At 36.3% G+C, this 26,127-nt stretch overlaps 1 protein-coding gene across 4 annotated transcripts in view; it reads left to right on the top strand.

Moving 5' to 3' along the window:
• Window positions 1-5,691: 5,691 nt before the first annotated feature.
• Window positions 5,692-26,127, top strand: part of TRPS1 (transcriptional repressor GATA binding 1) — a 258,490-nt gene continuing 238,054 nt past the window's right edge. For 3 of the 4 annotated variants that reach the window (XM_015145904.3, XM_015145903.3, XM_015145902.3), the window contains exon 1: window positions 5,692-6,157. Coding sequence is in view for 1 of the 4 variants with exons in the window: in XM_077942862.1 (XP_077798988.1) it covers window positions 6,833-6,842 (10 nt within the window). In the remaining 3 variants the exon portion in view is untranslated. Of the gene's footprint in view, window positions 6,158-6,702; window positions 6,843-26,127 lie in introns of those variants that run through there. The other variant, XM_077942862.1, reaches the window with a different exon arrangement.

Raw genomic sequence — 26,127 nt, 5'->3', positions numbered from 1 at the left:
GAGAGAGACAGAAAGAAAGAGACAGAGAGAGCGACACAGAGAGAAAAGAAGAAAGAGAAAGAAAAAGAAAGGAAAAGGAGGAAGGAAGGGAGGGAGGCAGGGAAGGAAGGAAGAAAGGAAGCAGGAAGGAAGGAAGGAAGGAAAGAAGGGAGGGAGGGAAGGAAGGAAGGAAAGAAGGAAGGGAGGGAGGGAGGGAAGGGAGGGAAGGAAATGAAAGAAGGAGTGAGCCATATGGAAAATTTGAAACCTGGCCTCAAAGGTTTGTTTCTAGGTAGAATTTAAAGAAGTTGATCCAATCCCCAAAATCAATTCAACAGATGTTATTGAGTAACTGTGATTTCATGGTTTTCTGCCCTCAGGAATCTTTCAGTTTAGCAGGGGAGGAAGATAAGTCAAGGAACAATATCATAGAAGTCACTGTGATGAAATGCTACTTAGAAATGGAAGCAAATTCTATAGAATCTTACTTCTTGCACTGCTGATGATGATTTGGAATTTGATGAAGGTTATGAAAAAGGCAGAGTCTCAGTTTGACCTTATAGAAGAGAGGATACGTACATGGAGATTTAGCATAAAAGTCTCTTGAAAGCCTTCGAAGTGAGGTGGCTGTGTAAACATAAGCCAAGACATTCTGAAATGTTAGCTGTATCTGGGGAACGGTGAGTCAATCAATGGTCGAGAATGGTCTGTGTGGAAGAGTTGAGTGAAGAATGAGGTCAGAAAGCCATTTTGGACTAGGTTGTGAAAGAACTTGAAGTTTTTTGGGGTCGTTCTTCTGGCAGTTGAGAGTTATGAGATTTTTGTCATAAGGTCATGAGGGCTTAGAGTAGGGATAACACATTCAACTGCATGTCTTGAGAAAGATTTTAACTTTTGGATTTGAGAAGGATCCATGTGGATGAAAAGAAAGGTGGTAACAGGTACAAACGCCTTTTAAAAAGAAGCACTAGAGGACTAGTAAATGATTGGATGTGTGACCTGTGGGAGAAGGTATTGCCAAAGATGTCAAAATCCTAAGGTTTCTGGTCTGGATGACTCACGCCTTGAACACAGATAAGGTTTGTCGATTTCCTTCCTCCTTCGATATTGTCTGTCTTTATAGTCTCCTCTTTCTTAATGATGATATGGGACATATTAAATTTGAGTTTCTAGTGGAATATTTTAGTCTGAAATTTAGACAAAGTCAGGTGTTGAGTTTGGTTATGTACAACTGAGAGTTTATTGCATAAGTATGGAGTAGTGGGTGGGATAAGAGTGCAAAGCAGCAGAGGATAACGGAGCAGGGGGTAGAAATAGGAAGAAAATTGGAAAACACCTACTCTTCTATGTCAGATGGAGAAGAGTTGAATCTGGGTTAATTCAGATGTAAATGTTCTCTCTTACTTGAGAGAAAGGAAATGAGTTCAGCTCTTTCCCAAAGAGATTTGGTTTGAGTATGCAGCACTGAATGGTCTCATTTAGTTCTTTCAATCCAGTGGATAGTATATGGTTGGACATTCATAAAACCTAACGAGAAAGCAAGAATCAATATTTTTATTCTGGGATTGACCCCGGTCAGAGATTGTGTGTGTATGTCTCTCTGTGTGTGTGTCTACACCTCAGAAATTTGTTTCCCTTTTTAATTAAATAAAGCCCATGTTTGTTGGCTTTTAGGGTGGGCTGCGAGGCCCATCTGTTTAACTAGGCAATTGCCTGATATTGCAGGGGGAAGATTGGCAAGTGTAAGTGTGAATTTGAATACCAGATACAGGCTATTTAAAGCTGAATTTCTCTTTAATAAATTCACCCAGAGGTGCTCAGCAATAGGTAGTTTGGAAAACTATCATCATTTCTGTGGAAGAGTATGTTTTTAAATGTTGATTGCCGAGTGATTGTGGGAAGAAATAAACTTAAGGTAGTTCATCTCTGATAACGCCTCTGTTCCTTCAGGTCTTACCATGAAGGAAGGCAGAGTATTTCAACAATTGCTTTTGATAAGGTAAAGGGTCTTCCATTTCACATGGGGTAGGACTAACTTGAAAGCAAATAATACATAAATGTTTTCTTGATAGTATGTGTTAAAGCAGTCGGCATTTAGGACCAAGGGTTGTCAATCTTTGAGGTTTCTAAAAGGAATTGCAATTTATGACGTGTTAGGGTAAACAGTTGGATTACATTTCTGAAATACGTGTTCCATCAGGTAAAATCATTGTGATTACAGGCACTGGAACTGTAAGTAAGTAGTGTGCTAAAAGGTTGAAAATGTAAAACAAGTATGCTTGTGCTTAACTGCTAATCCCTCTTTGTATCTCTGTTGAATAAACTACAAGAAAAGGGGGGAAAAGAATGTTTAAATAATAAAACAGAAAAAGTATATTATATTATGTCATTTTGATAAATAATGTGCATTAATAATACAGCTTGAGGAACTGTTTCATCCGTGCTATAGTCATGAGAGAAGATTCCATAATTCAAAGAATTAGGAAAGAGTATAAAGAAATTATTTTAATTAAAATGTGCTTCTTTTGTTTGCTTTTTTCTTTCTCTTAATATCTTCTTTATTTTCTGGCATGTCCTATAAAAGCACAGGTTGTCTTTTTAACATCCAGTCTCCATTGTTCTGAAATGCGTTGCAAATAAGAGAATGGTTTTAAGAGTTTTGCATATGTTTGACAGCAGAAGGCATTAAATGTAAATAAATCTTTAATATTTCCCCAAATTCAGTTTGTGCCATGCAAATGTCAGGACTAGAAAAACAAATCAACAAACATTTCAAGGAAAACAATATACGTAACTTATTTTATATATTAAAAACAACTGTCAAACAATTATGACCTCATGTATTAGTTGGTTGTTTTGAAATATTCCTACTAGAATTAAAAAATGCTATGAGGGCCTTTGAGCTTAAACATATTGTGTCAATCAAGAGCACATGTAATATATCTAAAGCATGAGGTAAAAATTTTCTTCATAAATTATTTCATAAATAAATAAGTAATTTGCTTGAAAAAGTTTACAAAAATATTTGTGCTTTTATTAAGTTCTCTACAGATCCTTTGTGGTTAATGTAAATGAATTGCTACAGACAGCAGTTTGATCTGCTCTACTTAACTTGAAATACAAAAAGTAACATGAAGAGAGTCTTCATTTCTCAGGCAAACTTCAGCAAGATTGAATCCGTGAAACTTCATTCATTAAATTTTTAAGTGACCATGAATTTGTTGGCTTCAGTACCTGAAGTGTAACTTTATCCTTTCAATTAAAAGACATAATTCACCCTCAGACCTTTGGCTTTAACTTTTCATATAATATGTAATTTTGGGTACACTTAATGGTCAAATTTTGTATTATTACAGGTGGAAAAACACCAGCCATCTCAAGGGCTTTGTGCTTGCAAAAGCATGTAATTTCATTTTTTTTTTTGAACCAATTTAATCAATGATTGTTTCATGTGAATAAATTTACAGTCTTGATGATTGCCTTAGTTTTGTGGGTGATGGAGAGGAAGATCACTTCCCCTTTTAAAATGTCATTTAAATCTTGGGGAGCAGAGGGAGATTAGGGGCCTAATCCTTGTGATAAATTGTAGTATTTAACTTTGCTAAGATGCTATAGCCTCAGATTTTATCAGTTAGATACCAGCTTCAGCAGTTTTAGGTTGTATTAACCCTTTAAATACAGTCTCACTATTTGCATACATATTTCAAAATTGATTTAATATTTTTAGTTAGTCATGGCTAAAGAATGTTTCACTCAGATCCTTATTTTTTTCCTTTAATAAAAATGCTTCTCACTGTGCCGTGCATATTTCCATAAAAGTCGGCAAGTTAATTTATGGCTTAAAAAAAGAAAATAAAAGGTCTATATTTAATATATGAATACTTTTTACAGTGGAAATTGGTGGTGGACAGTATTAAATGACTCCAGTGTGGAAATATGCAGGTGGTCATTAGTAGCTGACTATGAGATTTACTGAAGATTTTGATATTAATTTTCCCGGCATGCAGTACTATATATAAATCTAACTCTGTTCCCAAATTAATTTAAATGGATGATAACATATGAATAACTCTAGGCATATGAGGTTCATTGTCTTCTCTCTCCTTTAGGGAATATATAGTTTGCCTCATTGTGAAACTGTATTTTGACTACTTTTTCACCTGACTAGTTTCTCTATTGCAAAAGAATTATTGCTTTTCTACTCATAAAGAGTGTATGGGAAACGGTACCCAAACACTTCTGGAATAAATGTGCTACAAAAAAAAATCACATATCTGCTTGACTAAGTATATTAAATAAAGACCATAGAGAAAAAGGAGTAAGGTTCTAAAAGCACCTACTTCAGTTTTAATTTTTTAGTATGATTGGCTTTTTCACTTCTGGTAATAGTATGTTTGGAAAATATACCTATCTTTTCTTTAAAAAGATGCAAGAATCATTTAGTGAAAAATATTTTGGAGGAAATTACTTCATCTTCGGCTCTCAGATTCGTGATTGTACCTCTCTAAGATTCTAATTTTAATCATTTTGTAGTTTGGAAAAGGAAAGATGTTTCTCCTTTTAGCACAAAATTACTTTAAACTGACTTTCACCAGAGGAAAAACATGCCACTTAAAGTCACCCAACTGAAGAAAATGAAGTCCAAACGCCCAATAAATGTTTACTTTGTTTTTAACACCTACTATACTTTGAATCCTGTCATGGTAATGTTTTATGCATTGTTGATCTTTAGAAGTCAAAAAAAAAAAAAAAAAAGAAAAAGAAAAAGAAAAAAAAAAGCTCAATCCATTGAACTTTATGTTGACACAATTTCTCTTAACAATGAGAGTATATGGTAATGTAAAGTAGGTAAAAAAGAATGTCACGCTTAATTCAGAGTTCCTTATCTGCTACTAAAACCCCAAACTGCATGTATTAATCTTGCAGCATTTGAATAATGTTCCCATTTTGTCTATTTTGTGGTACCCCCTTGAAGCACCCATTGAGTTTCTGGCTTCTCTTTAGCTCAGAAAACCATAGCAACCTCAGTCCGCACTTCTCCAACTCAGGATAGAGTTCAAGTTGTTCTCCTCAAGCCTTCTTGCCATGAAAAGCATGGGGAATCCTGATCACCAACTAGGTGTCCTGAGACTTCTTGCCACAGATAAAGGGCGGGGGAGGGGGCGCACACGCACACACACATCCTGCGTCGTTTAATTGAGAGACAGAAGGGAAAGTAACAACAGAAAAGGTAAAAGGACTTTGAGAGTTCTTTAGATTGTTTCTGTTAGCATCTCTGAGTGTCTGGGGAACGTCGGTTTGGCGGCCACGCACTGCCCCCCACCTGCCCCCCACTCCCCCAAGGTAAGTCCTCGTCTTTATCACATTATTCCTAACGCGTTTGGATTTTTCCTCCTTTTCCAGCCCGCACGTTCACAGACGGGAGGTGGGGGAGGGAGGAGGGGGGAGAGGCGGGGCGGGAAGGTAGCCGGGTCCCTGCACCGCGCCGCTCTCATTTGCGGCGCTCCGACTCGGGCGAAGTTCTCGCGCAGCCGGCTCGCCGCGGCCGGGGCCGGTCCCGGCGGGCGGCGGCGGCGGGTGCTCGGAGCCGGGCGGGGCGGCGGCGGCGGCGCGGGGACGCGCGCTGTCTCTTTAAGGGAGCTCGGTCTGGGGTGGCGCTTTCCTCCGCGAAGGCTCCTTTGATATTAATAGTGTTGGTGTCTTGAAACTGACGTAATGCGCGGAGACTGAGGTCCTGACAAGCGATAACATTTCTGATAAAGACCCGATCTCACTGCAATCTCTAGCGTCCTCTTTTTTGGTGCTGCTGGTTTCTTCAGACCTCGCGTCCTCTCGATTGCTCTCTCGCCTTCCTATTTCTTTCTTTCTTTTTTTTTTTTTTTAAACAAAAAACAACACCCCCTCCCCTCTCCCACCCGGCACCGGGCACATCCTTGCTCTATTTCCTTTCTCTTTCTCTCTCTCTTTCTCTCTCTCTCTCTCCCTCTCTCTCTCTCTCTCTCTTTTTTTTAAATAAGGGTGGGGGAGTGAAAGGGGGGGAGGCAGGAAAGACCTTTTTCTCTCCCCCCCGCAATAATCCAAGATCAACTCTGCAAACAACAGAAGACGGTTCATGGCTTTGGCCGCCGCGCCACCATCTTTCGGGCTGCCGAGGGTGTTCTTGACGATTAATCAACAGGTAAGGAGGGGAGGCCCGGGCGGGCCGCGGGGCCGGGGGCCGCGGGGGACGCGGGGGGCGCGGGCTCCCCTCGACCGGGCCCGGGGCGCCGCGACGCGAGTGCAGCGCCCGCTCGTGTGTGCGCAAAATGTGGGCGATCGCGAGCGGGGAGCCCTGGGAATTAAAAGTGACTTTCTTTGAAAAAAAAAAAAAAAAAAAAAAAAAAAAAAAAAAAAAGGCAGAGGGAGAGTGTGCAGAAAGCCAAGCGCAGGCTTCTCGGGTTTCACATGCATTTTCTTTCTTCCTTTTTGAGCGTGTGATTTCTTTCTTTCTTTCTTCTCTTCTGCTCCCTTTTCACCCCTTCCTCTCCTCCTTTTGGTGGGTCTAAGGCATCTGAGCCTTGGAAACCAGCGACTTCAAACTGCAGTAGCCCCTGGAGTCAGCAGGGTCAAGTTCAGCCGCCGGGGAGGAGGAAAAACAAATCCCCATTTGCCAAAAAAAGAAGTTTCAGGCCGGTGCCCCCTCCCCCTCGCAGCCCCACTCCCCCTCGCTGTCTCTTTCTGGCTGATTTTAATTCTCTCCTACCGGGCGCAGCGGAGGAGCTGGAGGTGGTTGGACCCGAGGGGCCGCCGCCGCCGCCGCCACTGCAAGTTTTCTGGGGGCTCGTGACAAGCGGGGCGCAGACTAGGCACCAGCATGCAGAGTAGTAAGTTGGGCGAACTAGGGAGGGTCGGGAGGGTCTCAGAGAGGGACCTCCGTGTGGTCCCCGAAGTGGGAAAACAGCACAGGACTGCCTTTGGCTTTGAAGAGTTTGCAAATACAGGCTTCAAACTTTTTTCCCTTAAAGGCCCAGCTGGGCTCTGGAGAAGGCGGGTGTCGCATCCCTTGGTGCACCCGCCTCAGAGCGGCTCAGGACAGCTTGGCCGAGGGGTCTGTGCCCTGTCCGTACCATGTGGCAGGGCCTTGCAGCCCGGGCGCTTCCTTAGGGACTGAGGAAGGGGCAGACTTCCTCTGCGATGCGGTTGATGCGCCATGTGTCGCGCGGGTCAGGGGACACTGGCCGGTGATTAAATGCCTGACAGCGGTGGGACATCCAGGCGGACAGACGCTTTGCTTTCTGTCTAGTTCCTGTTTGGGATCTAGAGAAACGCATCTTTGAAAGGCCAAGGCAAACATCGCTGTCCCTCCAAATAACTCCAGGATTATAGGACCCCATGAATAATTTGAGGGTGAGGCGGCGGTGGGAGCTGTTTGAAGTGCAAAGCTGTTTTTGTGGCTGGGAAAGCTTTTTTGTTAGTACCTGTCTGAGATGGTGTTGTTTCCCCCTTCCCCAGGGAAGTCAGTAACTGTTTTATGGCCCCAGGACTCTAAAGCAATTTAAGTTAGAGGGTGAGAAGGACTGGTGGGTTTCAGAGGGAATCTTGGACTTATTAAATTTTAGGACGGGCTTTACTTCCCTCTATCTTTTTAGGCCTCATATTTGATGCTTTGAAAGTTTTTTGAGTAAGCCATGGATCTTAATGGTGAATCTAAATTATGATAGAATATTCATTCTTATCCCATTTTGGAAAATCACGGCTAGAGTTTAAGCGAGGTAAGTGAGAAGCTCAGCGGAGAAGTTAAATCTGAGACAAGTTAGGCCTATTCATTGAACTTTTGTAGATTCACTGAACTTTTGTAAACACACCAGGTGAACAGGAAAGGGTCTGGGAGAGATAATAAGTACAAAAGAAAAATAGAGATAGGGCCTGAGACAAAATTACAAAGAAATGATAACTCCGGGCCTGGTTGTTGGCTAAAACTTGATTGTTCAAAGCAAAAATAAAATAGGAACCTTCCAACAATTCTTCAAAGTCCTCCAGCTCTGAAGCTAAAACCTATGGATCTTGCTGGCATCATGTTACTTTCCTGCTGGTTTTAGAAAAAGTTGATCATTTAGGAAAGGCTGCCAGAGTTAAAAATGCAAGGGACAGCAAAGGAAAGTCATGCGGGCAGCCAGTTCTTGACGTGGACAAAATGAGAATGAAAGTTTCTGAAGTCACTGTTGTGAAGTTTTACATGCCGCTCATTTGCTTAGAAGGCTCTCTCAGATATTCCACCAGTTAACGTATAAAAGCAAACAGAATCTAAAATCGTGTGGGCTTTTTTTTTCTCTTTCCCCAAGTATGCCAGGGTTGTGAATAAATACAGGGTTTGTATGGGAAGATGAAGCGTTTCCTGTAAGTTATGATGCTGACAGGACAGTCTGGAAATGATACCAACATTTTGAGGATTTTTTTTTTTTTTTTACCTTTAAGTGAAAGTTTATTAATGATGTGCTTAATCTTAACAAGTCAAACATATTCTTAGAGTTTCTCTCTCCTTGGATTTCATAACTTCCTTTTAAAGCTACACCTTTGGATAAAAACATCTCTAGATTCAATTTAATATACAGGGCTAGCTAGTAACATCCTAAAGTTTGACGATTATTTCTGGATGTTAATAATGTGAAAATAAAACTCCTGAGGGGGAAATAGAGTCTTAATGCCAACATTGTAACTTGATTTCTCTAAATGTGAGGCCTTCTGAAGCTTCATCAGTGCTCTGTTGGCAAAGTGTTATTTACCACCGGTGAGCTGATGTTTATGGCTTCCTGCTATGTATGTTATATGTTAGGATATATATGTGTATACTGCTTTTACATACATAATAGCTAGTCTAACACTTTTCAAATAAGTGGTGGAAAGTAGCAAGTTATTAACACAATGCTTGTCACTCCTTTGAATTCTAGATGCTGTGAGGGTCTGTGCTACTATTTAGGTTTTGTCCTTTGTCTATTAAAGATAACATTGAAGGTAAGGAGAAAAGTGTCATAATAGCTGTGAAGTCTCAACTGAATTTAGAACTTAGCATTTCAATGACTAATATTTTAAATGATTTTATAACATTTTCTGCATACGTGTTTGAAAACCAGTTTAGGATCCGAATCAGTGTGCTAATCCTAAATGAGTTACACATACTACTACCGTATTTTCAGTATTGTTTAAGTCACCTACCACTCCTGAGTTTATTCTGATTTACATCATATAGGTCTCTTCCTATACGGAAATCTTTATTCATAAGGAAAACCTTTAAAACAGGGAAATGGATGCATCTGTAGAAAAGCAGCTTTTACGGTTAAGTATTTCAGTGACGGTACTATTATCACTACTATTATTAGATGTATATGTGTATGTGTGTACAGATATACAACCTACAATATGTGATTAATGATCTGTACATTTTTATGAAGAAAGCAACCAAAGAGTATATGTTTTTTATAAACTCTTGTCTTACCTTCTTTGTTGTAAATAAACATTACTGAAAGTTTTCAGAGGACTTGCAGCAAATTGTTTTTGAACTGGAACTTTATTTCAAATTTGAAATTGGAATAAATACTGATAACTGACCTTTAAATGTTTTTCATAACACAAATATTTTAAAATAATTATATTTTAACTTCAGTTCTTCTTTTGATAGCAACGATAATGTAACAACACTGTGCTATTGTGTGTAAAACAAAATAGACTTTAAGAAAGTTAGGGGCAGGTGTCTATAATTGATTTAAAGGAATGATTATTTTTGTAAGAAGTGATGAACTTAAAATAAAATGACTGGCTTACATTAAAACATATTCTTATTAAGATTTCTCTAGTGTGTAAAATGAAGCCATTCATTCAACAGGCTGACAACTTTCCACTTGGTATTTGCCTTTCCTTAATTTAGTTTCCGCAGGACAGCTAGTGTGGTAGTCTGCATCTGTTTTTAGCAGGCAGAGAAAACTATAAACTCAGACAGTTCTGTCCCAAATATTGCAGCTCACAAGTTACAATCAATTTGATAAAAACAGGCAAGTTTTATGGGCTCGTATTTTGTTGTTCATCCTTGCTAGGTCAAGCTTTCAGGTAATAGGTTTCTTTTTCTCCCTCTTTTGCTGATGATAACTGCTAATACCATTGATAACTAATTCTGAGTCTTGTGTACTCATTTATCATCCTTATTTACCATTTGTTGAAGTTTTGGGAAATTAATGACAGCATACGTAGACTTGGTTTTACTGTGATGGCTTCTCTGTGAAAGTGACATTTATCTTTTGTTATTATACAGAAATAAGTAAATTCTTTGTTACTATCATAGTTATGATTTATGGAATTTTTGAGTCCCCCTTAGATATACTATAAAGATGCTCTTCTAGCCTTTGCCAAGTAGACATTTAATCTAATTGTTTAAGAGTACTTGTCGTGTGTGGAAAAGACTAACATACTTTGCAATTATTTACATTAAAAAATTACGTAGAGGTTTGTTTTAGTGTAATTTTAAAAATAATTTGTCTCCGGAAAGCTGTAACCAGTGGATTAAAGTAAATATGGTAAAATACCAAATCTTGTTTTATACCATTGTTCAATAGTAAACAGTGCTGCAGAGGATATAACCACTTTTCAAAATTTATCCTCCAATGTAAGTAGGGCCAAAGTCATTTGTTTGTATAAAATATTCTATTAATTATATATGACATTTATAAATAATATCTTCAATTTTATTATTATGATCACTTTTTGAGCTGTCACAGCGCTCAGTGTTTCTCCTGTTCCTGAGAACTGAATTTGGCCTTTAGTTTGGTTTTCTGATGGACATAATAATGTAGAAGTTGACTTTGGTTAGAAAGAGATCTTTGAGCTTCAGGAATCTCTGAAGTTGCAGTAGGATCTACAGGTGAAAACCATTTTATTGTTAAGCATTAGTTAGGTGAGGAAACTCGACTGGTCCCTGCAGCATATAGCAGCTATTATTGTAGCGGTTTACTTTTTGCTATCCCACATTTTTTTTTTTTTTCCTTTTCCAAGAGCACAAATCCAAAAAATAGCAAAAATAAAGGTGAAATTATCTATGTACTTCAAATTTGGAGCATCATTTGAAATCATTTTCTGATTCCAAGTTATAACTGAAATACAAACATAACATTAAGACACCCCGAAGAAGACATTAAGGATACACTTGTCGTTCTTAAGTGTGTTTCACTAAAAATAATAACAGAAAACTTTTAATTTTTAAAATGTTTCTAGCTTTTAAAAACCTGCAGTAAATACTTTACAAGTGGCTAGACACCTTCCCTGGTGGTTTAGTTTATACAAGCAGGAAACTTAGTCTCTCCTACTCTTTCTCTCTCTCTTTCTTGTTTTCTTTAAACCAACTGACGTAATGCCAAACTTTGCTTTAAAAGAACAGACAGAAGTAATTGGTAGCTTTTAACTTTTAATAATGTTCTGGATTGGTTTTAGTGGCCAAAATGCCATTTAAAAAAAAAAAAAAAGTTCAAGTAAGAACGGGCTTGTGGCCTGAGGAAGAAAGGCTCTGTTGATGCAGTTATTTTTATTCTTGTTTTTCAATCTGTTATTAAAAATCTTTCCTGCTGAGCACTGCTGGATTTCTCCAATTGCTCTTTGTGATGGCTGGTGCATTTCAGGTTACCGTAACTTAAACAGTTTTTGGGTTTTGGGGAGAGTGGGTATTTGCGTTGCATTCTTTCTTTCTTATTTGGAAAAAAAAAAAACCATTTGTTTTTGTTTCAATGGAGATTAATTAAATAAGGTTATCAATGGCCACAGGTCAAAGAATATGTTTATATAAAGAATGTGACACCTGTTAGCAAGAGCCTAAAATGTGGAAGTTTAAATGTGACATTAATCATTTTTATGTGCAGAGGAAGGAAAATAGATGAAACTTTACAAAAATGCATTTTTAGATTGAAAACATTAATTTTAAGGGTCAGTGCGTTTCTACAGGCCGCTCTTTTTTTCTTACAATTTTAGATGATTTTTTTAACCCTATTTATCAAACAGTATTTATAGTTTCCTTTTTTTAAAAAAATATAAATAGTCATGTCTTTCTTTCTGACTTTGCACAGGCAAACAACTTTCACCAGTTAAGAGACATCTAGGTGATGTTGATTGACATCAGGGCAACTTCAGAAGCTGGCGAGTAGGAAAATATTTTTAGGGGGCAAAAAGATTTGTGCTAGTGTTCCCTTCCTTGGAGAAAGACACGCCACCCAGAAATGGGGCCCTCTGCCCCATTCGGTGGGTCACAACTAAGTACTGTCTCAACTTTTCTTTGGTGAATTGTTCCTGAGGTTTAAATCTTATGGTTACTTGTCGTGGACTTTGCTTTTAACCCAAATTGTTCCTGATTTTTTTTTTCCTTCCTTACCTAGAGCACATTTAAGGAATTATATATATAGTGAAAATTGTCACACAAGGAAGAGTTTAGTCCTTAAGGCATTTATGACTATAAAAAGCATTCCGCATATTTGGGATATTGAAGTGTTCTCTGCTTAGAAATTTGACAGTTTTGATTTACTTGATAGGCTTCTCGGTTTTTCTTGCGAGAGTTACAGACTCTAGTTCAAATCATAGGCATTCCTCTTTTGCTCATGGCTCCTTTAAAGATTTGTTTGGAAAAACTTAAGGAACTTAATGTATATGTTGTTCACATCAGCATAGTGAAAGTTTCTTGGAGTAAATCTAGGTTCATTTTATTACAAAGTTTTCAAATATATATTTCATGTTATGGCTGCATCTGTTAATAAATTTTTATTTAATGAATATTGTTTGTTACTACAAAACTGAGGGAAAAGCAATCAAGTTTAACAAGAAGGAAAGAAGGCAAAGGGAGGTGTTAAGAGTCGTAGTCCCTTAATATCAGCAGATTGTTTACTGGTAAGTGGTGGGGAGGGGTTGGTGGGAGGCTTTGTGGAAGATGATACCAAAAAAAAAAAAAAATCCATCAATTGCGCATATGCTCCCCTCCCCTTAAGGTTTACTTAAACAATATGTTTCGGTTTTGCCTCAAACCATTCTGCACTACTTCTGCTCCAAGAATCCACCACTATCTTGGTTCCCGAGAGATTAAGGATGACATTTTCTGTCGTATAATGAACAGCAGTATTATTTGAACAAAGGTAACACATTTTGATTTGTGTAACTTTTTAGTAGCTAGTCATAGAATACCTATAATATGAGAGGAGTTCTAGCAGTGTAATTGCCTGCAAATGTTTGAAGTACTCACGATAGCTTTGCTGTGTTTGAATTATTGCCATTATATGTGCATGCTATTATAGGTGTGTTTTATATATGGAATGTATGTAGACAGATAATACTCAGACACGGTTTGATGGTGGAATTTAGAATGCTAACTATTAACTCTGTACTTGAAACGTGAATCTTTTAAGGAGTTAACATGACCTACATTGTGAAGTCTAAAAGTTTGAAATGAGTATGGAGTTTAAACATAATGAATCAATTGTTATGATAATACTTATATCTGCTCTGAATTTACTAAGGAATTTTTTTTAATGAAAAAAATTATAAATGAAAATGCCACCTTTCAGCGCATTTTAAGAAATGCTTCTGAGATCATTTTTTAAGTCTCATTTCTGTTGAGAGGAGCAGTTAAGGGACCGGACTGTTTGTGAGTATATCATTTTATGGGCTACCACTTTATAGTTTACAATTCTATCATCTCAAAACGTTATGTGGAAATAATATGGAACATGTAAAGACTCTGTACTATGACCCAATGCGTTTTTCCCTAGGGTGATGGATTCTGTGCGTCACCCAAATGTGATGCTATTTGCCAGGCTTGTAATACTGGTTTTGAGGGTTGCTCTATGTCCTATTTCATCAAGCAACACAATACAACAACTTTGGTATCTAGGGTAATTGACACAGTCAAAATAGGCTCTGGAAAATATTCCATATACTTTTAAGTAAGTCAGAAGTTAATGTACATATTAAATTTATTTAACATGAATAAACAGATAATTTATTGTTAGCTATTTGTCTTCTATACTAGATAGTGTTAGAAGGAAATATATGAGTATTTATAGTTTATGTTCCATTTCTTTTTTTTCTTTTTGAGGGAAGCATGGTTCTCTTGTTTGCATTAATAATAGCCTTATCTGTTAATTACTTTGTATTCATGATAGTGAGTAGTATAGTATCATAAAAAATAGTAAACATATTTATATTATCTGCTGTATATGTCCCAAGCTTGAAAAAAAGCATTAATATTATTAGTTATTAAATTGAGTATTATAGTAACCAGGAATGAATCCAGTACTGTATAAGACAATAGATACGACATCAACTGCTATTTAAACACTAAAAATACCTTAGCTGTAGAAAAAGAAAGATCAAAAGGATTTCAGAGCTGTTTTTACTTGTAGAATTTGGACAGAATGTATAAAGCTTACAAATCAATAAACATTAATAATATAACATGTGCTTCCTGATTAGATTCTACAATACAATGTGGATTGCTATTTCAGTTTCTCTATGTATCATATGGAAGATCAGATACGTTTATAAATAGTGTAAAAATATATGGCAGAAGTTAGTTTGTGGAATCTAATTTCTCTATTACATGATACACTTCATGTACAAAGGGATCAAGCGTTACTAATCTAGTTTTAGCTTTTTCTCTCTGAGCTATGCACAAGTGCAACATATGAATTTGTGGCTTCATATTAACTAAGTGTGTACATGTACGTGCAGGATAGCTATAATCTCACTTGCATAGAATGTTTTACGTTACAGGCACTACATGGAATTTTAACATATTACATATTTTTTGAAATGACTTTAGTCTTTGTAATGCCCATTTTAATTACTTAATGCATCCCAACACCTATTTGAGGGTTAATTTAATTGTAATTTTGGTTCTGAAATGAGACCATGATAGACAAAACAAATTAAAAACCAAATTCTGCTTGTGCCTACTTTGTGATGTCATTATCTGCATATCATCTTTAGCTTTGCAAGATGTAGAAATAAATACATCAGCCCATTTTCTCTCAATCCTATTAAGTAGCTCCTGAACATATAAAAGTTCCTAAAAGAAAGTTTTGCATTTGTTTTTGCTTTGCTTTTTGATGCCAAGTTAAGACAGGTCATATATATATTAATTTTAATCAAGGCCCATATTACTAAATTTTTCAATACGTATTCATCTCTTTGTTGTATGATTAATAATTTTTTCTCAATTATTTTTTGATATACCTTTGAGAGCTTTTAAAATGATACGTTTTGCCTGTATTCGGCTGCTGAATTTTTGTATGAGTAATTGTATTTAAATTATAAATTAAAAAATACGATTGATGTTAAGCTGTCTTTAAATTAATATTGGAAGTATACCTTTTTAGAAGATTATTGCAAAATTTCCTCCTCAGTTCTGCAAACTTAGGGAAGTTTTAGAAAATAATTTATCTTCAAGTAGTTAGTGTAAGCAGTTACACATTCAAGGATTGAAAAATTTGAAATACTATTTTCTGTAACTTATAAACAAACACTAAGAGATGTTTCTCCTTTGTATTTATAATGCATTTGAATTACATTCTTTGGATGTATGATGTGGTAAATTACTGTAAGAAACCCACTGTCATCTAAACCTCAATTATAATAAACTATTTTACTCTATCCCATCACTGCTTAGTCTGTTTTTAAAGTCCCGTGTTTAAGAAAACTTGTGCTTTTGAAGGAATGCCCTAATTATTTATAACACATTTTACTTTTTCTTTTTACTTTAATAAGCTTTAAGAAAGCTGTCAGTAAGACGATTTTAGGTCATTGGTAAAAGTAATAATGTACACATTTTATGTGTAAATATGTGTACACGATCTTGCATCTTCACTGTGTCTAACATTCAGCTTTTTAGTGTTATGCATATTTGTATTCAGTGTTACACATATTTGTGTACATTTAATGTTATGCATATTTGTATTTAGTGTTACATGTATTTGTGTACATTTATGTACATCACATACTTTTTACTCCCAGAATAATTCAGTATATCACTGTTAGCACGTAATTATGCACATACATGTTCTTCTCACTCTCTGAACAATTCAGTGTGTCCTTGGCAATACTAACATTTTAAAAATGAGAGCAATAATGATTAGAGCTGGAGAACTGGGGGTAGATTTTAGTGTTAGCAGGTTTCCCTCCTTTTAATTTTTCCCATTTTCAGTTCCTTCTTTAAAAGAGAGATGTATATATATCTGAACAGAAGGGGGACTAGGATACTGTATAATCCATGATAACATAAGGAATGGTTGCTGCATATGGCTTTATTTATATATCTCTGACATAGAAAACTTTGACCCCTTCGCCTGTTGTACTTGGGAATTTTAGATAAACCCCATTGGGGTCACACTCATCAGTTCCGGCTTTGCGTGACAAAAAGCCTTCTCTAGCTTCTGGTGCGCTACTGTGCTGTTTTCCTTCAGGAGTGGAAGGTCCTGTTAGTTCATTTGGCATTTGGAAGCACAACTAGATTTCTTCCGTTTTGAAAATCCTCTGAATGGTTTTCAGAAGAGTAAGCAGAGATCATAGGCTGCGTGATGTCGTTGATTTTAGGATGCTAAAGAAAATTATGCTGAGACCAAGCATGCTTCCTCTGGTTTATTCTGCCCTGCTTGATCATCACTTTTTTCTTTTTTTCCACCTCCTACCCCTCTTCCCTCCACACTGTTTGGGGTCTAATATTTTGGTTTCTGGAGTAAGGATTTACCTTCTCAGTGCAAAAATGTGTAAGCTGCAGGATTTTTACTTACTTTCTGTATAACTTTTCCATTTTGGGGGCAGTGTCTAAGAAGAGGAAGAAGCTTACATACTTGATTTTATTTTATTTTATTGTTTGCTATTGAGTAGGAGTTTGCTATTCCATTTCTATGAGGAAATGCATTGCATGAAATTAAATAAAGTTGTATAGTTTTGAAACAATTACAAGCACCAACTATGACATAGTTCTGGCTTAAAAAAAAATCAATTTTAGTTATGCAATACTTCCACCAAACTCTCTATTCCAAGTTTATAAATATGAATTTGACCATTTGACCATGGATGATGCTTGAAAGTCATGTTTTCTGGATTTAGGGCAGAAGAATACTTAAAAGATTCTCAATATCATTATGTTTTAGATTCCCAAGAAGTAGAATGCCAAGTATCATGTTATCAACTCTTTGAGGTCTACAGTAAGGAGTTTACTTGTTTCTGGTAGCTTATAAATTCAATAACATCAGTCACAGGCTGCTTAACATATTTATGCGTTGAGCTAGTGTAGTTCAATAAATGATTGTATTTCCATCAAGTTTAGGGAGTAACGCAAACTGGAATAGTAGCCATCTATTAAGGATAGTTCTGAGGTTTGGAATTTGTAACTGATTTTTAGGAGCTACGACATGAATATCATAGCAGGTAGAAATACTCAGAGTGATCACCTTTTATGAAAGTTAGTTCTATCTTTCATGTCTAGGAAAATATAACTGTGAATGTTTGCTTTTTGTATGTTTTGTCTCCAAGCAGAGGAAACTGACAGTTTTATGTTTTAAGTGCCGAAAGTTGTTTTTGGCTAAGCAGTTCCAGAGTTAATCACTGGGATGTTAACTTGAATTTTTGTCTTTAAAAAGTTTCAGATTTTTTAAAACGAAATATGCTTCCATTATTTCCAAACTGACACCTTGTGTTCTGGATTAGTTTTTAGAGAAATGTTTCCCAAATTCTCTTGGATTACTTGAAGTCCATTGATTGTGAAATGCTTGGTTTAGTTTTTTTCTTTTAAAGCTTATCAGAAAGTAGAGGAAGTACTTTATCTTTTTGGGGTTTTCTTATTCTAGAAACTTTGTTATTGCCTATAAAACGCAAATGAATTTTGCACTTATTTTGTATTATTTTCTCTTGTGTTGTTTTTTCAGAAACGTTTTGATGCATCAGAAATTGAGACATCAGTGATTTCAGTTCTCCTGTCACACCTTTTCATGATAAGATACTTTGGTCATTTCTAAAGAGTAGTTAGAGCGAAATCCTTTCATAAGTCATTTTCACTTCAAAAAAACAGTGATGTTGGAAAATTATCATATAGTATTTTTGTGGTTAGTTGAAAACTATGAATGATGTAAAATACTATAACATTTGATTGTTTCTCATTTAGACATGATGCATTTTATATCTCAAAATTTGATGGGAGGAAAAAGAAAAAAAAGAACTCACAACTTTTACCAGGTTTGAAACTAGCTTAAGATAGTTCTGTGGAATTCTCCGAAAGTGATAAAAAAATTTAAAATACTACCCAGACACAGGGTTAAAATTAAATCTGTATGTAGAGTGGAGACTTTAATCTGACATATTTTAATATAAAGACATTTTAGAATAAAGAAAGCTTTCTCTGGTTTTGTCGGCTGTTTTTGTTTTTCGACCGCTTTGCCTGAGATGATCGGCATTCTTAAATTATAATTATGTATAAAGACAAATAAGCTGCTACTGTAAACAAGTAACAGCTCTGCACATACATCTTGAATACTATTAGAAAACATTTTCATTAGAGGAATAAATGCATTAGGCCCTAAGTAAATTTCAGATACCAAACTGCAAACTTAGTATCTCTAATACATTACCCATACTAGGCCCTGGAAAGTGGAATTGGTTCTGAGAGAGCTCATTATTTCTATTGCTAGTAGAGTGTATTTAACAATATTTTGGTGTCTCCACTGGTAGAAATGTGGACATTTCAACTAGCCACCCCCTTGTTTGGTTCCTGTGATGTCAGGCAAACGTTTTGCCAAAATGTTTGGTCCGATGTAATCACATCGGTGTTGTGTAATTAAGATAATGTGCTGATTTTGAATCTTGTTAACGTGTTATTTTGAAAGTGTAATTTAAAAAATTTGCCCATTTGGAATACAATAGAAGAGGCAGGATGATGTTTTTAGATTTAATTCAAAGCCTCTATGTACAGATAAATTATGAAAAGTTCAATAGCTCTTTTCATCTTTTCCTAGTGTGGGAGAATGTAGGTTTTTTTTTTCATAAACACCATTGTAAAAATAATTGATCAACTCTTTTTTTTGGCAAAAGATCATGTACATATATATTAAGTGACTTTCTGAGCTAACAGAATGTACATTTTATTTCATTAGGTTGCATTAATAAAACCATGCGCAAAAACATATAAACAGAAGAATAAATGAAATCGCCTCTCTGAAGTCAGATGTAGGGTAAATGGTGTAGTCTCTGAGGTGACTCGCTTAGTTTTGTGATTTCACTATAAGAGCTGGCCCCCATCTATTCTGCTTTGGACACATTGTGCCAAAGTGTACAATGTTCAGCTTCCCATAAAAGGAAAAAATAAGGGTTTAGGCTTAAGAGTCTTCTAACATTCTGTTATGGAGAAATAGACCCTGGCCAAGGAAACAGTTCTTATCTCAATGGTGGAACTTTCTTCAGCTGGTCAGTCTAAAATCTGCCGTTCAAGTTTGGTTTTACTTCTTTGTTTCTCTTGACTTCAGGTATATCAGAGTGACCACTGGGTCATGTTTTATTCTGAGTGACAGAAAGGACTTGAACTACTATCCATTCTAGCATGATCTTATTTTATAAACAAAAAAACTGAACATAAAGGTGACTTCCCCCTACTTGGTTAAAGGACTGAACTAGAACTTGGGTGTGTTCACCATCCTCATTCATATGTCAAACACTAGATGATTTTGATGTTTGCTGCGGAAATCTGCTCACTAGTTAAGATTCATTAATCTTTATTTTTCTTTTTGCACATGGATATGAGAATAGAATTAAAATGTCATTTATTAGGATGCAGTGAGAAATTGATGATCATAATGAATCAGTTGATCTATTCACATGATTTCTTTATCAATAATTTAGATTGATAGGTATCAAATGTTTAGAAGCTGTCACAGAAAGTTAAAGAATTACTGCGAAAAATCTAGGCTTAATGCTTTTTTCAAACACCTTAGCAATAGAAATGTTGGATTCATTTAGATAAAATCTAATTGGTACTGAAAAACTGGTTATGAAGATGGTCATTAATAAGAAGCTAAGTTTGTATTACTCTTTTCCTTTAGCTTAAAGCAGCTTTAACATTTATCTATATAGAGAGTAATATTTTTAAAAATAGTCCATTTGAATTAAGGATATTTTTATCTTCCATGAAATGGATGTTTCTTTATTCATAACGCCATAATTCCCTTGGCAGGTTGAAAAACTGTAGACAGCATCTGTGAGATTAGGCTTGAAATGTGCAATTAGTTATTAAAATCTGGCTGGAAAAACCATAAGTGGTGTTTTACATAAACTCCTCAGCATTTATAAAAAACTAATGAAAGAAAAATAAAAGAACCTCATTTACTTTAAATACTTTCCTTGTGAATCCTGTCTTTTGAATGATCAATTTCAACTTCAAATGTAGTGAAAATAATTTAAATGTACATTTAATGCCTCTATTTTTCTTTTAGAATTTCTCAACTTTCCATTTTTAGCCATGCCTCTACCATACAACATGGATGCAATTTATGTTTATTGATTACAGTTAAGCTAATTTTAATCATTTACTTTGTTGGAGTGGAAATACAGGAATAATTCTCTGTCTTCTTAGACTTCTGAGGTATTTTACTTAAATCCCTTGTTTCTTGTCTTCCAGACCTAATAGTTATATTGTATAGTCCAAAGGGTGAATGCCTGCATAAGTGAAATTCACACATTACAACCCCAATGCTGTTGTCATTTTCACCTCTGGATTTTAAAGAATTGTGGTAAATATTTCTTTAAAATCATGCAGAAAGATGTTGAACCTAAGACAGCCCCAAGCTCTTTCAGAGCATAGCTCCAGAAATGTCTTTGAAATGCTGGAAGAGGTGGAGGAGGAGGAGGTGTGTCAGGCCCTGGAAACACCTGGGCTGATCCAGGGTCTGTATTTGAACCCCGTTCAGTTCATCCTGAGTCGCAGGGTGAAGAAGACATTGTACTTTCATTTGCATGGGTTTCCCTCTCTGTCTCTTAGCCAGAAGGCAGCCTTGTCTTTTTTGTTTTTGTTTTTGTTTCTTTAATGTTTCTTTCAAGTGAAAAGCCTTTTTTATAAATAGCTTGTAAATAGTTATTCCTTTAAATGAAACAGTTTGCTGGTGGAAAATAATCTTACTTATTCCATCAGATATAATCAATTAAATCAGAAAATTATAGAATGATGTTTAACATTAAAAAGCAATTTTAAAATGGGTTAAGGAACTATTTTGACTATTATGCTGATCATCCCACGTAAAATTTCTTTCTTGGTGTGGTGAGCGTACTATATGAAGAAAGGCTGAAAACTTCCATTATTATTACATAATCATCTAGTTTTTTTCCTTCTCGTCCTGTGGCTATTATCTCTATCTAGCAAAGTTTATTTTTCACCCAGACTGTGAATTATAATTTGTCATTCATTGTATACCTTATAGAACCAGAGGAAACCCTATCAGTGCTTATGAGCCCTAGTTTTTCTTAATGATTTTGTTAATGTTATTTATTTTTTACATAATTCTCCCCCTGTATGTAAAATATCTCGTTTTCTTCTTTGATTTTGAGAGATTGGAACCTTTTCATGTACTCTTAGCATTGCAGATCAAAATAAGGCAACAGAGTTCTTATTCTGGGCTTTGTCTATCAGAAAGCACTATTTTTTGGTTGGTTTTTATAACAGGTGATATCCAGATAAGGTTTAAATAAGATGAGTTGCTATATTTTAATGTTTATTTCCACCTCTTAAGGGATTTACCTTCCTGATAAATCAGTATACACTTAACTGTATTGAAAATGCCCTGAATCACAACTATGCTAATGCAGTCACCTACTTTGGAAAACTCCTTTTCAGACATTCTTTAAACTATTTTATAATTGTTCTCATGAGGCATATTTGTGAACACAGACTATCGTGGATATTTTATAGAAGCTAGTTAAATAGCATTATCTTCTGGTATTTGGATTATAATCCAGTTGTAGACTGATTATGGACCATTCTTGGAATCTAGGAAGAGTCCAAATGCAATTCTATACCTTATACATGGCTAATGAAGCTGAGAGATAGATTAGGTTTTAAGCAAGGGATGGATTTTAGGTAACAACAAGTATTGAATATGGCTCCTTTGAAAGTTTAGAACAAGACAAGGTAAAACAAAACAAACAGCTACTTTTTATTTATTTCCAGATGGATTTCAACTTGCAAGTGACATGGTAAAGTCAAAACGTTGCTTGTTGAGATTTATTAATTAGAATGCTTTTAAGTTGGATACGGAGTTTGTTCTGTTTCAGATAAAAGAGAAACCTACTCAGACATAAAAATAAAAATAACCTCAGAGTGGAGAAAATATTGAATGCCCGAATCTGGGTTTCATTTCATGTGAATCTCCATTTCTCAACTAAGCGATATCTGCCAAGGCTCCTCTGTTTGTTGACATTGCTGTATTGAAGTCGCCAGTAGCCTCATGGAAGCCAGGCCCCAATGGTCTTTCCATCTGACTGCATCTCTCAGATGAATTGGATGCTGCCAGCCATTCTCTTGAGTATCTCTTCTGGCTTGGCTTCCAGGCACTGCATCTCTGCCACACTTGTTCTAGTCTGTCATTGAATGTTCTCTTAATCTATGCAATTTTCTTGGAGGGTTTTATGCTTTTAGCTTCTTATCCAAATGAAATAACTTCTGAGCCTTCACCTCTAGACCTAACTTGGTTCTGAGTTCCAATATGGAACTCAGCCTCCTTAAGTAGTTGCTTTTAAACTTGTTTATCATCATTAACTTGGCATTCAGGACCCTTCAATTTGCACCCAATTTACCAGTTCCATCTGTACTACATCATGTGTCTATCCTTACTGTAGTGCTTTCTAGTCCTAGAACATTCTCACACTGACTTTTGTTCATATTCTTCCCTCTTTATGAAATGCCTTCTATGCAGCCGTAACTACAGGGATTCTACCTGTTCCTCGGTATGTTTGCTTCTATATTCTTCTTCCTGAAACTTTCTACTTCTGCTCATTTAGGTTAAAACATCCTCGCCTTGTGCTCCCATTTATGTGTGGCTTTAGCATAGCTCATACCAGGAGCTACTGGGCATCACGAACCTGAGGAGAGTGAGAGCATACCTAATTCATTTTTGTTCCCTTTACAAATGACTTGGATGCAGTAGTTCTCAAAAGTGTTGCATTAAATAGGAACATAGGGGAAGAACACTTTGGCCGGCAACATAGACTTTCAGGTACTAAGAAAATTGTGAAATTGGTTTGTGAGGTTTCAGCAGAAAATAAATATTACCTGGTATTGCATAAGTTATATATGTTTCTTGATGTTTGCCCTAATGTATCGTTCCTAAGGTAGGATACCACTGGTTGCAACGTAGTATGTTGTATTTTGCAGTGTGCTTTCAAATCCTGCCTTTTATCGATTAATGTCATTTAGCGAAGTGGAACAGTGCCAGTGAAACTAAGGCAAAGGGGAAGCCTGAATTCATTTGAAAAATATAGGAAAAGGAGAACACAAGCAGCCTTGTACTTTACTGATATTATATGTGAGACACCATGAACTCATCAGAGATGCAAGATGATAAATGATGTGTCCTTAACTGAGGATAACAGCGTTAGGCTCTAAGGTCATGAGTCAGAAATGTGCCTTTTTAACGTCCATGTTTTGAATATTCTCAGGCCCAAAGGTTGTGTTGTGATGTTTGAGGACAATGGCTTATGTCTTGGCTTCAGGATGAAAGTTACTTGTAAGTGGGTCCAATGCTTGCATGCTGATTTAGACTCAGGAGATGTAACATGAATATTGAGTAGGGTTAGGAGCTGAGCACAACCATAGGTAATGTTGCTTTAAGATGCCCAGGTTTATGGCAGCAAGAGGATATTGTATTCCTCTTTGCTCAAATATTTTTAATATTCCTGTTTCCCTGAGTGATAGCCAATCAAGCGATAACTGAATAATAACTGCTGAGACGTTTTTCATGTTGGAACAACAATGCCTCTGAGATTTCTTTGAATGTTTGATTTTTACTAATCACTTTTAATTTTGTCTTAAAAGCCTGGGAACAATTTTGAAGTTTAAGAATTTCTTTTTTTTAACTTAAAAAATTACTTTATCTGAGAATTGGGAAGTCCCTTTGATTTAACATTTAACTCTGTTAAGCACCTAAATATTACTTTAAACAGCTCTGGAAAATTAAGCCCTGCTATTATTGTGCATTCCCAAATCTGTATGGACATGGGACCATGAAGGAGAAATCAAGGAGATCTGTTTAATGAATTTCTTTGCTTCTAGGACAGTTCATTACTTGTAGGACTTGCACTTATCTATCCCTTCTTTAAAAACAAAACATTCCAAAGCTTCCTAGAAACCTTAGCTAACTGCATTATACCAACATGCTTTTCTGATGTCACCTTAAGTCTGTAAGCAACTTTACAAATCCTTTGAAAGGGATAGTTGGATTTTTAAAAGTAGTATCTGCTTTGATTCTGCAAATTAAGCGACAGTAGAAACAGTTTCACTGGATTTTTAAAAGTAATATCTGCTTGGATTTTGCAAATTAAGCGACAGTAGAAACAGTTTCACTGTAGAGTACATGCTAGTTAATAAGTAGGGGTTTTTAAAATCCTCTGTACTTTTCCACAACTGAAAGGGTGCATACTTTTGGTTGAAAGTGAGTAGGCGAAATTTAGACCTGCTGTTCTGGTAGCCTTAGTGGCCATTTCATAATCCCTGATATGATTGTCCAGCTCTCCTGTTTGCTAAATGCAGAAATAGAGGAAGGAAATGGATGTTTTGGCTCCATTAAAATGTTCCTTATCAGACTGTATGTAGGAGTGGATGCTGTTGAAGATGCCTCTATTGCCAGCTGCACAGCATGTGTGCTGGGCTAGTTTCCTGGCTGCTAAAGCTGCATGGTGCCCTTTAATGATGGGAAGGAGGACATTATTAAATGTGTTGGGCTTAGTGTTTTCACTTGTGAACATCAGGGAGCAGAGGGCATGCAAACTTTGCCCAAAGGCTGGACACGGTTTGCATAGAAATGAGTTGCGTGTAGTAATAACTGACTTGGTAGATGTGCAGCTAAGCACTGATTACTAAATAAAAGTGAGCGCAACCACAGGCCATAGGTGAGCTAGGTTGGCCGGGGAAAGGCTGCGTTTCAAGAGGTTCGTCTTCCATTGGGGCCGCCTTAAAAGGCTGATCCTGGTTCATATTGGTTGAGCAGTCTGCTGTGTATTGTCTTCACTTAAGGTAGAAAGTGCTGTCATGTTCGTTTTATAGAATGGAGAGAACTGGGTCTCAGGAAAGCATAATGAATTGCCTAGGCTACAACAGGTAGCAAGTAGCAGAGTCAGGATTTCAGTCCAGGCACCCTGGCCCTAAGAGCTGAGGCTCCCTCTACTTTGTTTCTTATCTCGTGGGTGAACAAGATTTGAGTTGCTCTATCTTCCAAGGTAGTATTATAATAGTATTTCAAAGACTAGATGACTTTTTAATGTTAACACTGTTCCAATTTGCTTTCTCCTTAGGCCCTAATTCATTGTCAGAGAGATAAGGCCGTCACCTTTATATACGAGACATTTAAACAAATGTTTTTAGTAATAATTCAGGAAACATCCAACCAGTATTCTTTCTGTAGCGATATGTGCTGTCTCTGGTTAAAAAAAGAACTCTATTAGTTTAAGTAACTCTCTTCTTGGCTCCATTACAGTAAAAAGTCTGTGATCAGCACCCTCTTGTAAGGGGAAGTTGTTGAATGACAGGGATGTGGTACTGTCCTGATAATCCTATGGCTTTGTATTTCTTAGTGTATTTATACTCCTGGGTAACTACCCCTGCTTCACATGGGGTCTTGACAGCTTTGAATCTGAGGTGGCTTATGTGTGTTACAAACACACACACACAAAAGAAAGCGTGGTTTGGGTTAGACTTAAAACAGTACTTGCATCAGTTATTATCCAGTGTGTCGGTTAGATTTTTAAGTAATTTATATTTTATGAAAGAGCTTTAACGACTCAGTGTGCTTTAATGGATAGTGTAGCCAGAGAAATAAAACTAGTAGTAATAGTAATGATAATAAAGGACATTTTCTTTAAAAATTTTTTCCTTTTATTTTTAAGAAGAGAAAAAAATCA

Source organism: Macaca mulatta, chromosome 8, assembly GCF_049350105.2.
Source record: "Macaca mulatta isolate MMU2019108-1 chromosome 8, T2T-MMU8v2.0, whole genome shotgun sequence".
Taxonomy (NCBI): domain Eukaryota; kingdom Metazoa; phylum Chordata; class Mammalia; order Primates; family Cercopithecidae; genus Macaca; species Macaca mulatta.
The sequence above is the reverse complement of the archived record's forward strand: the minus strand, read 5'-3'. Positions and strand labels throughout refer to the sequence as shown.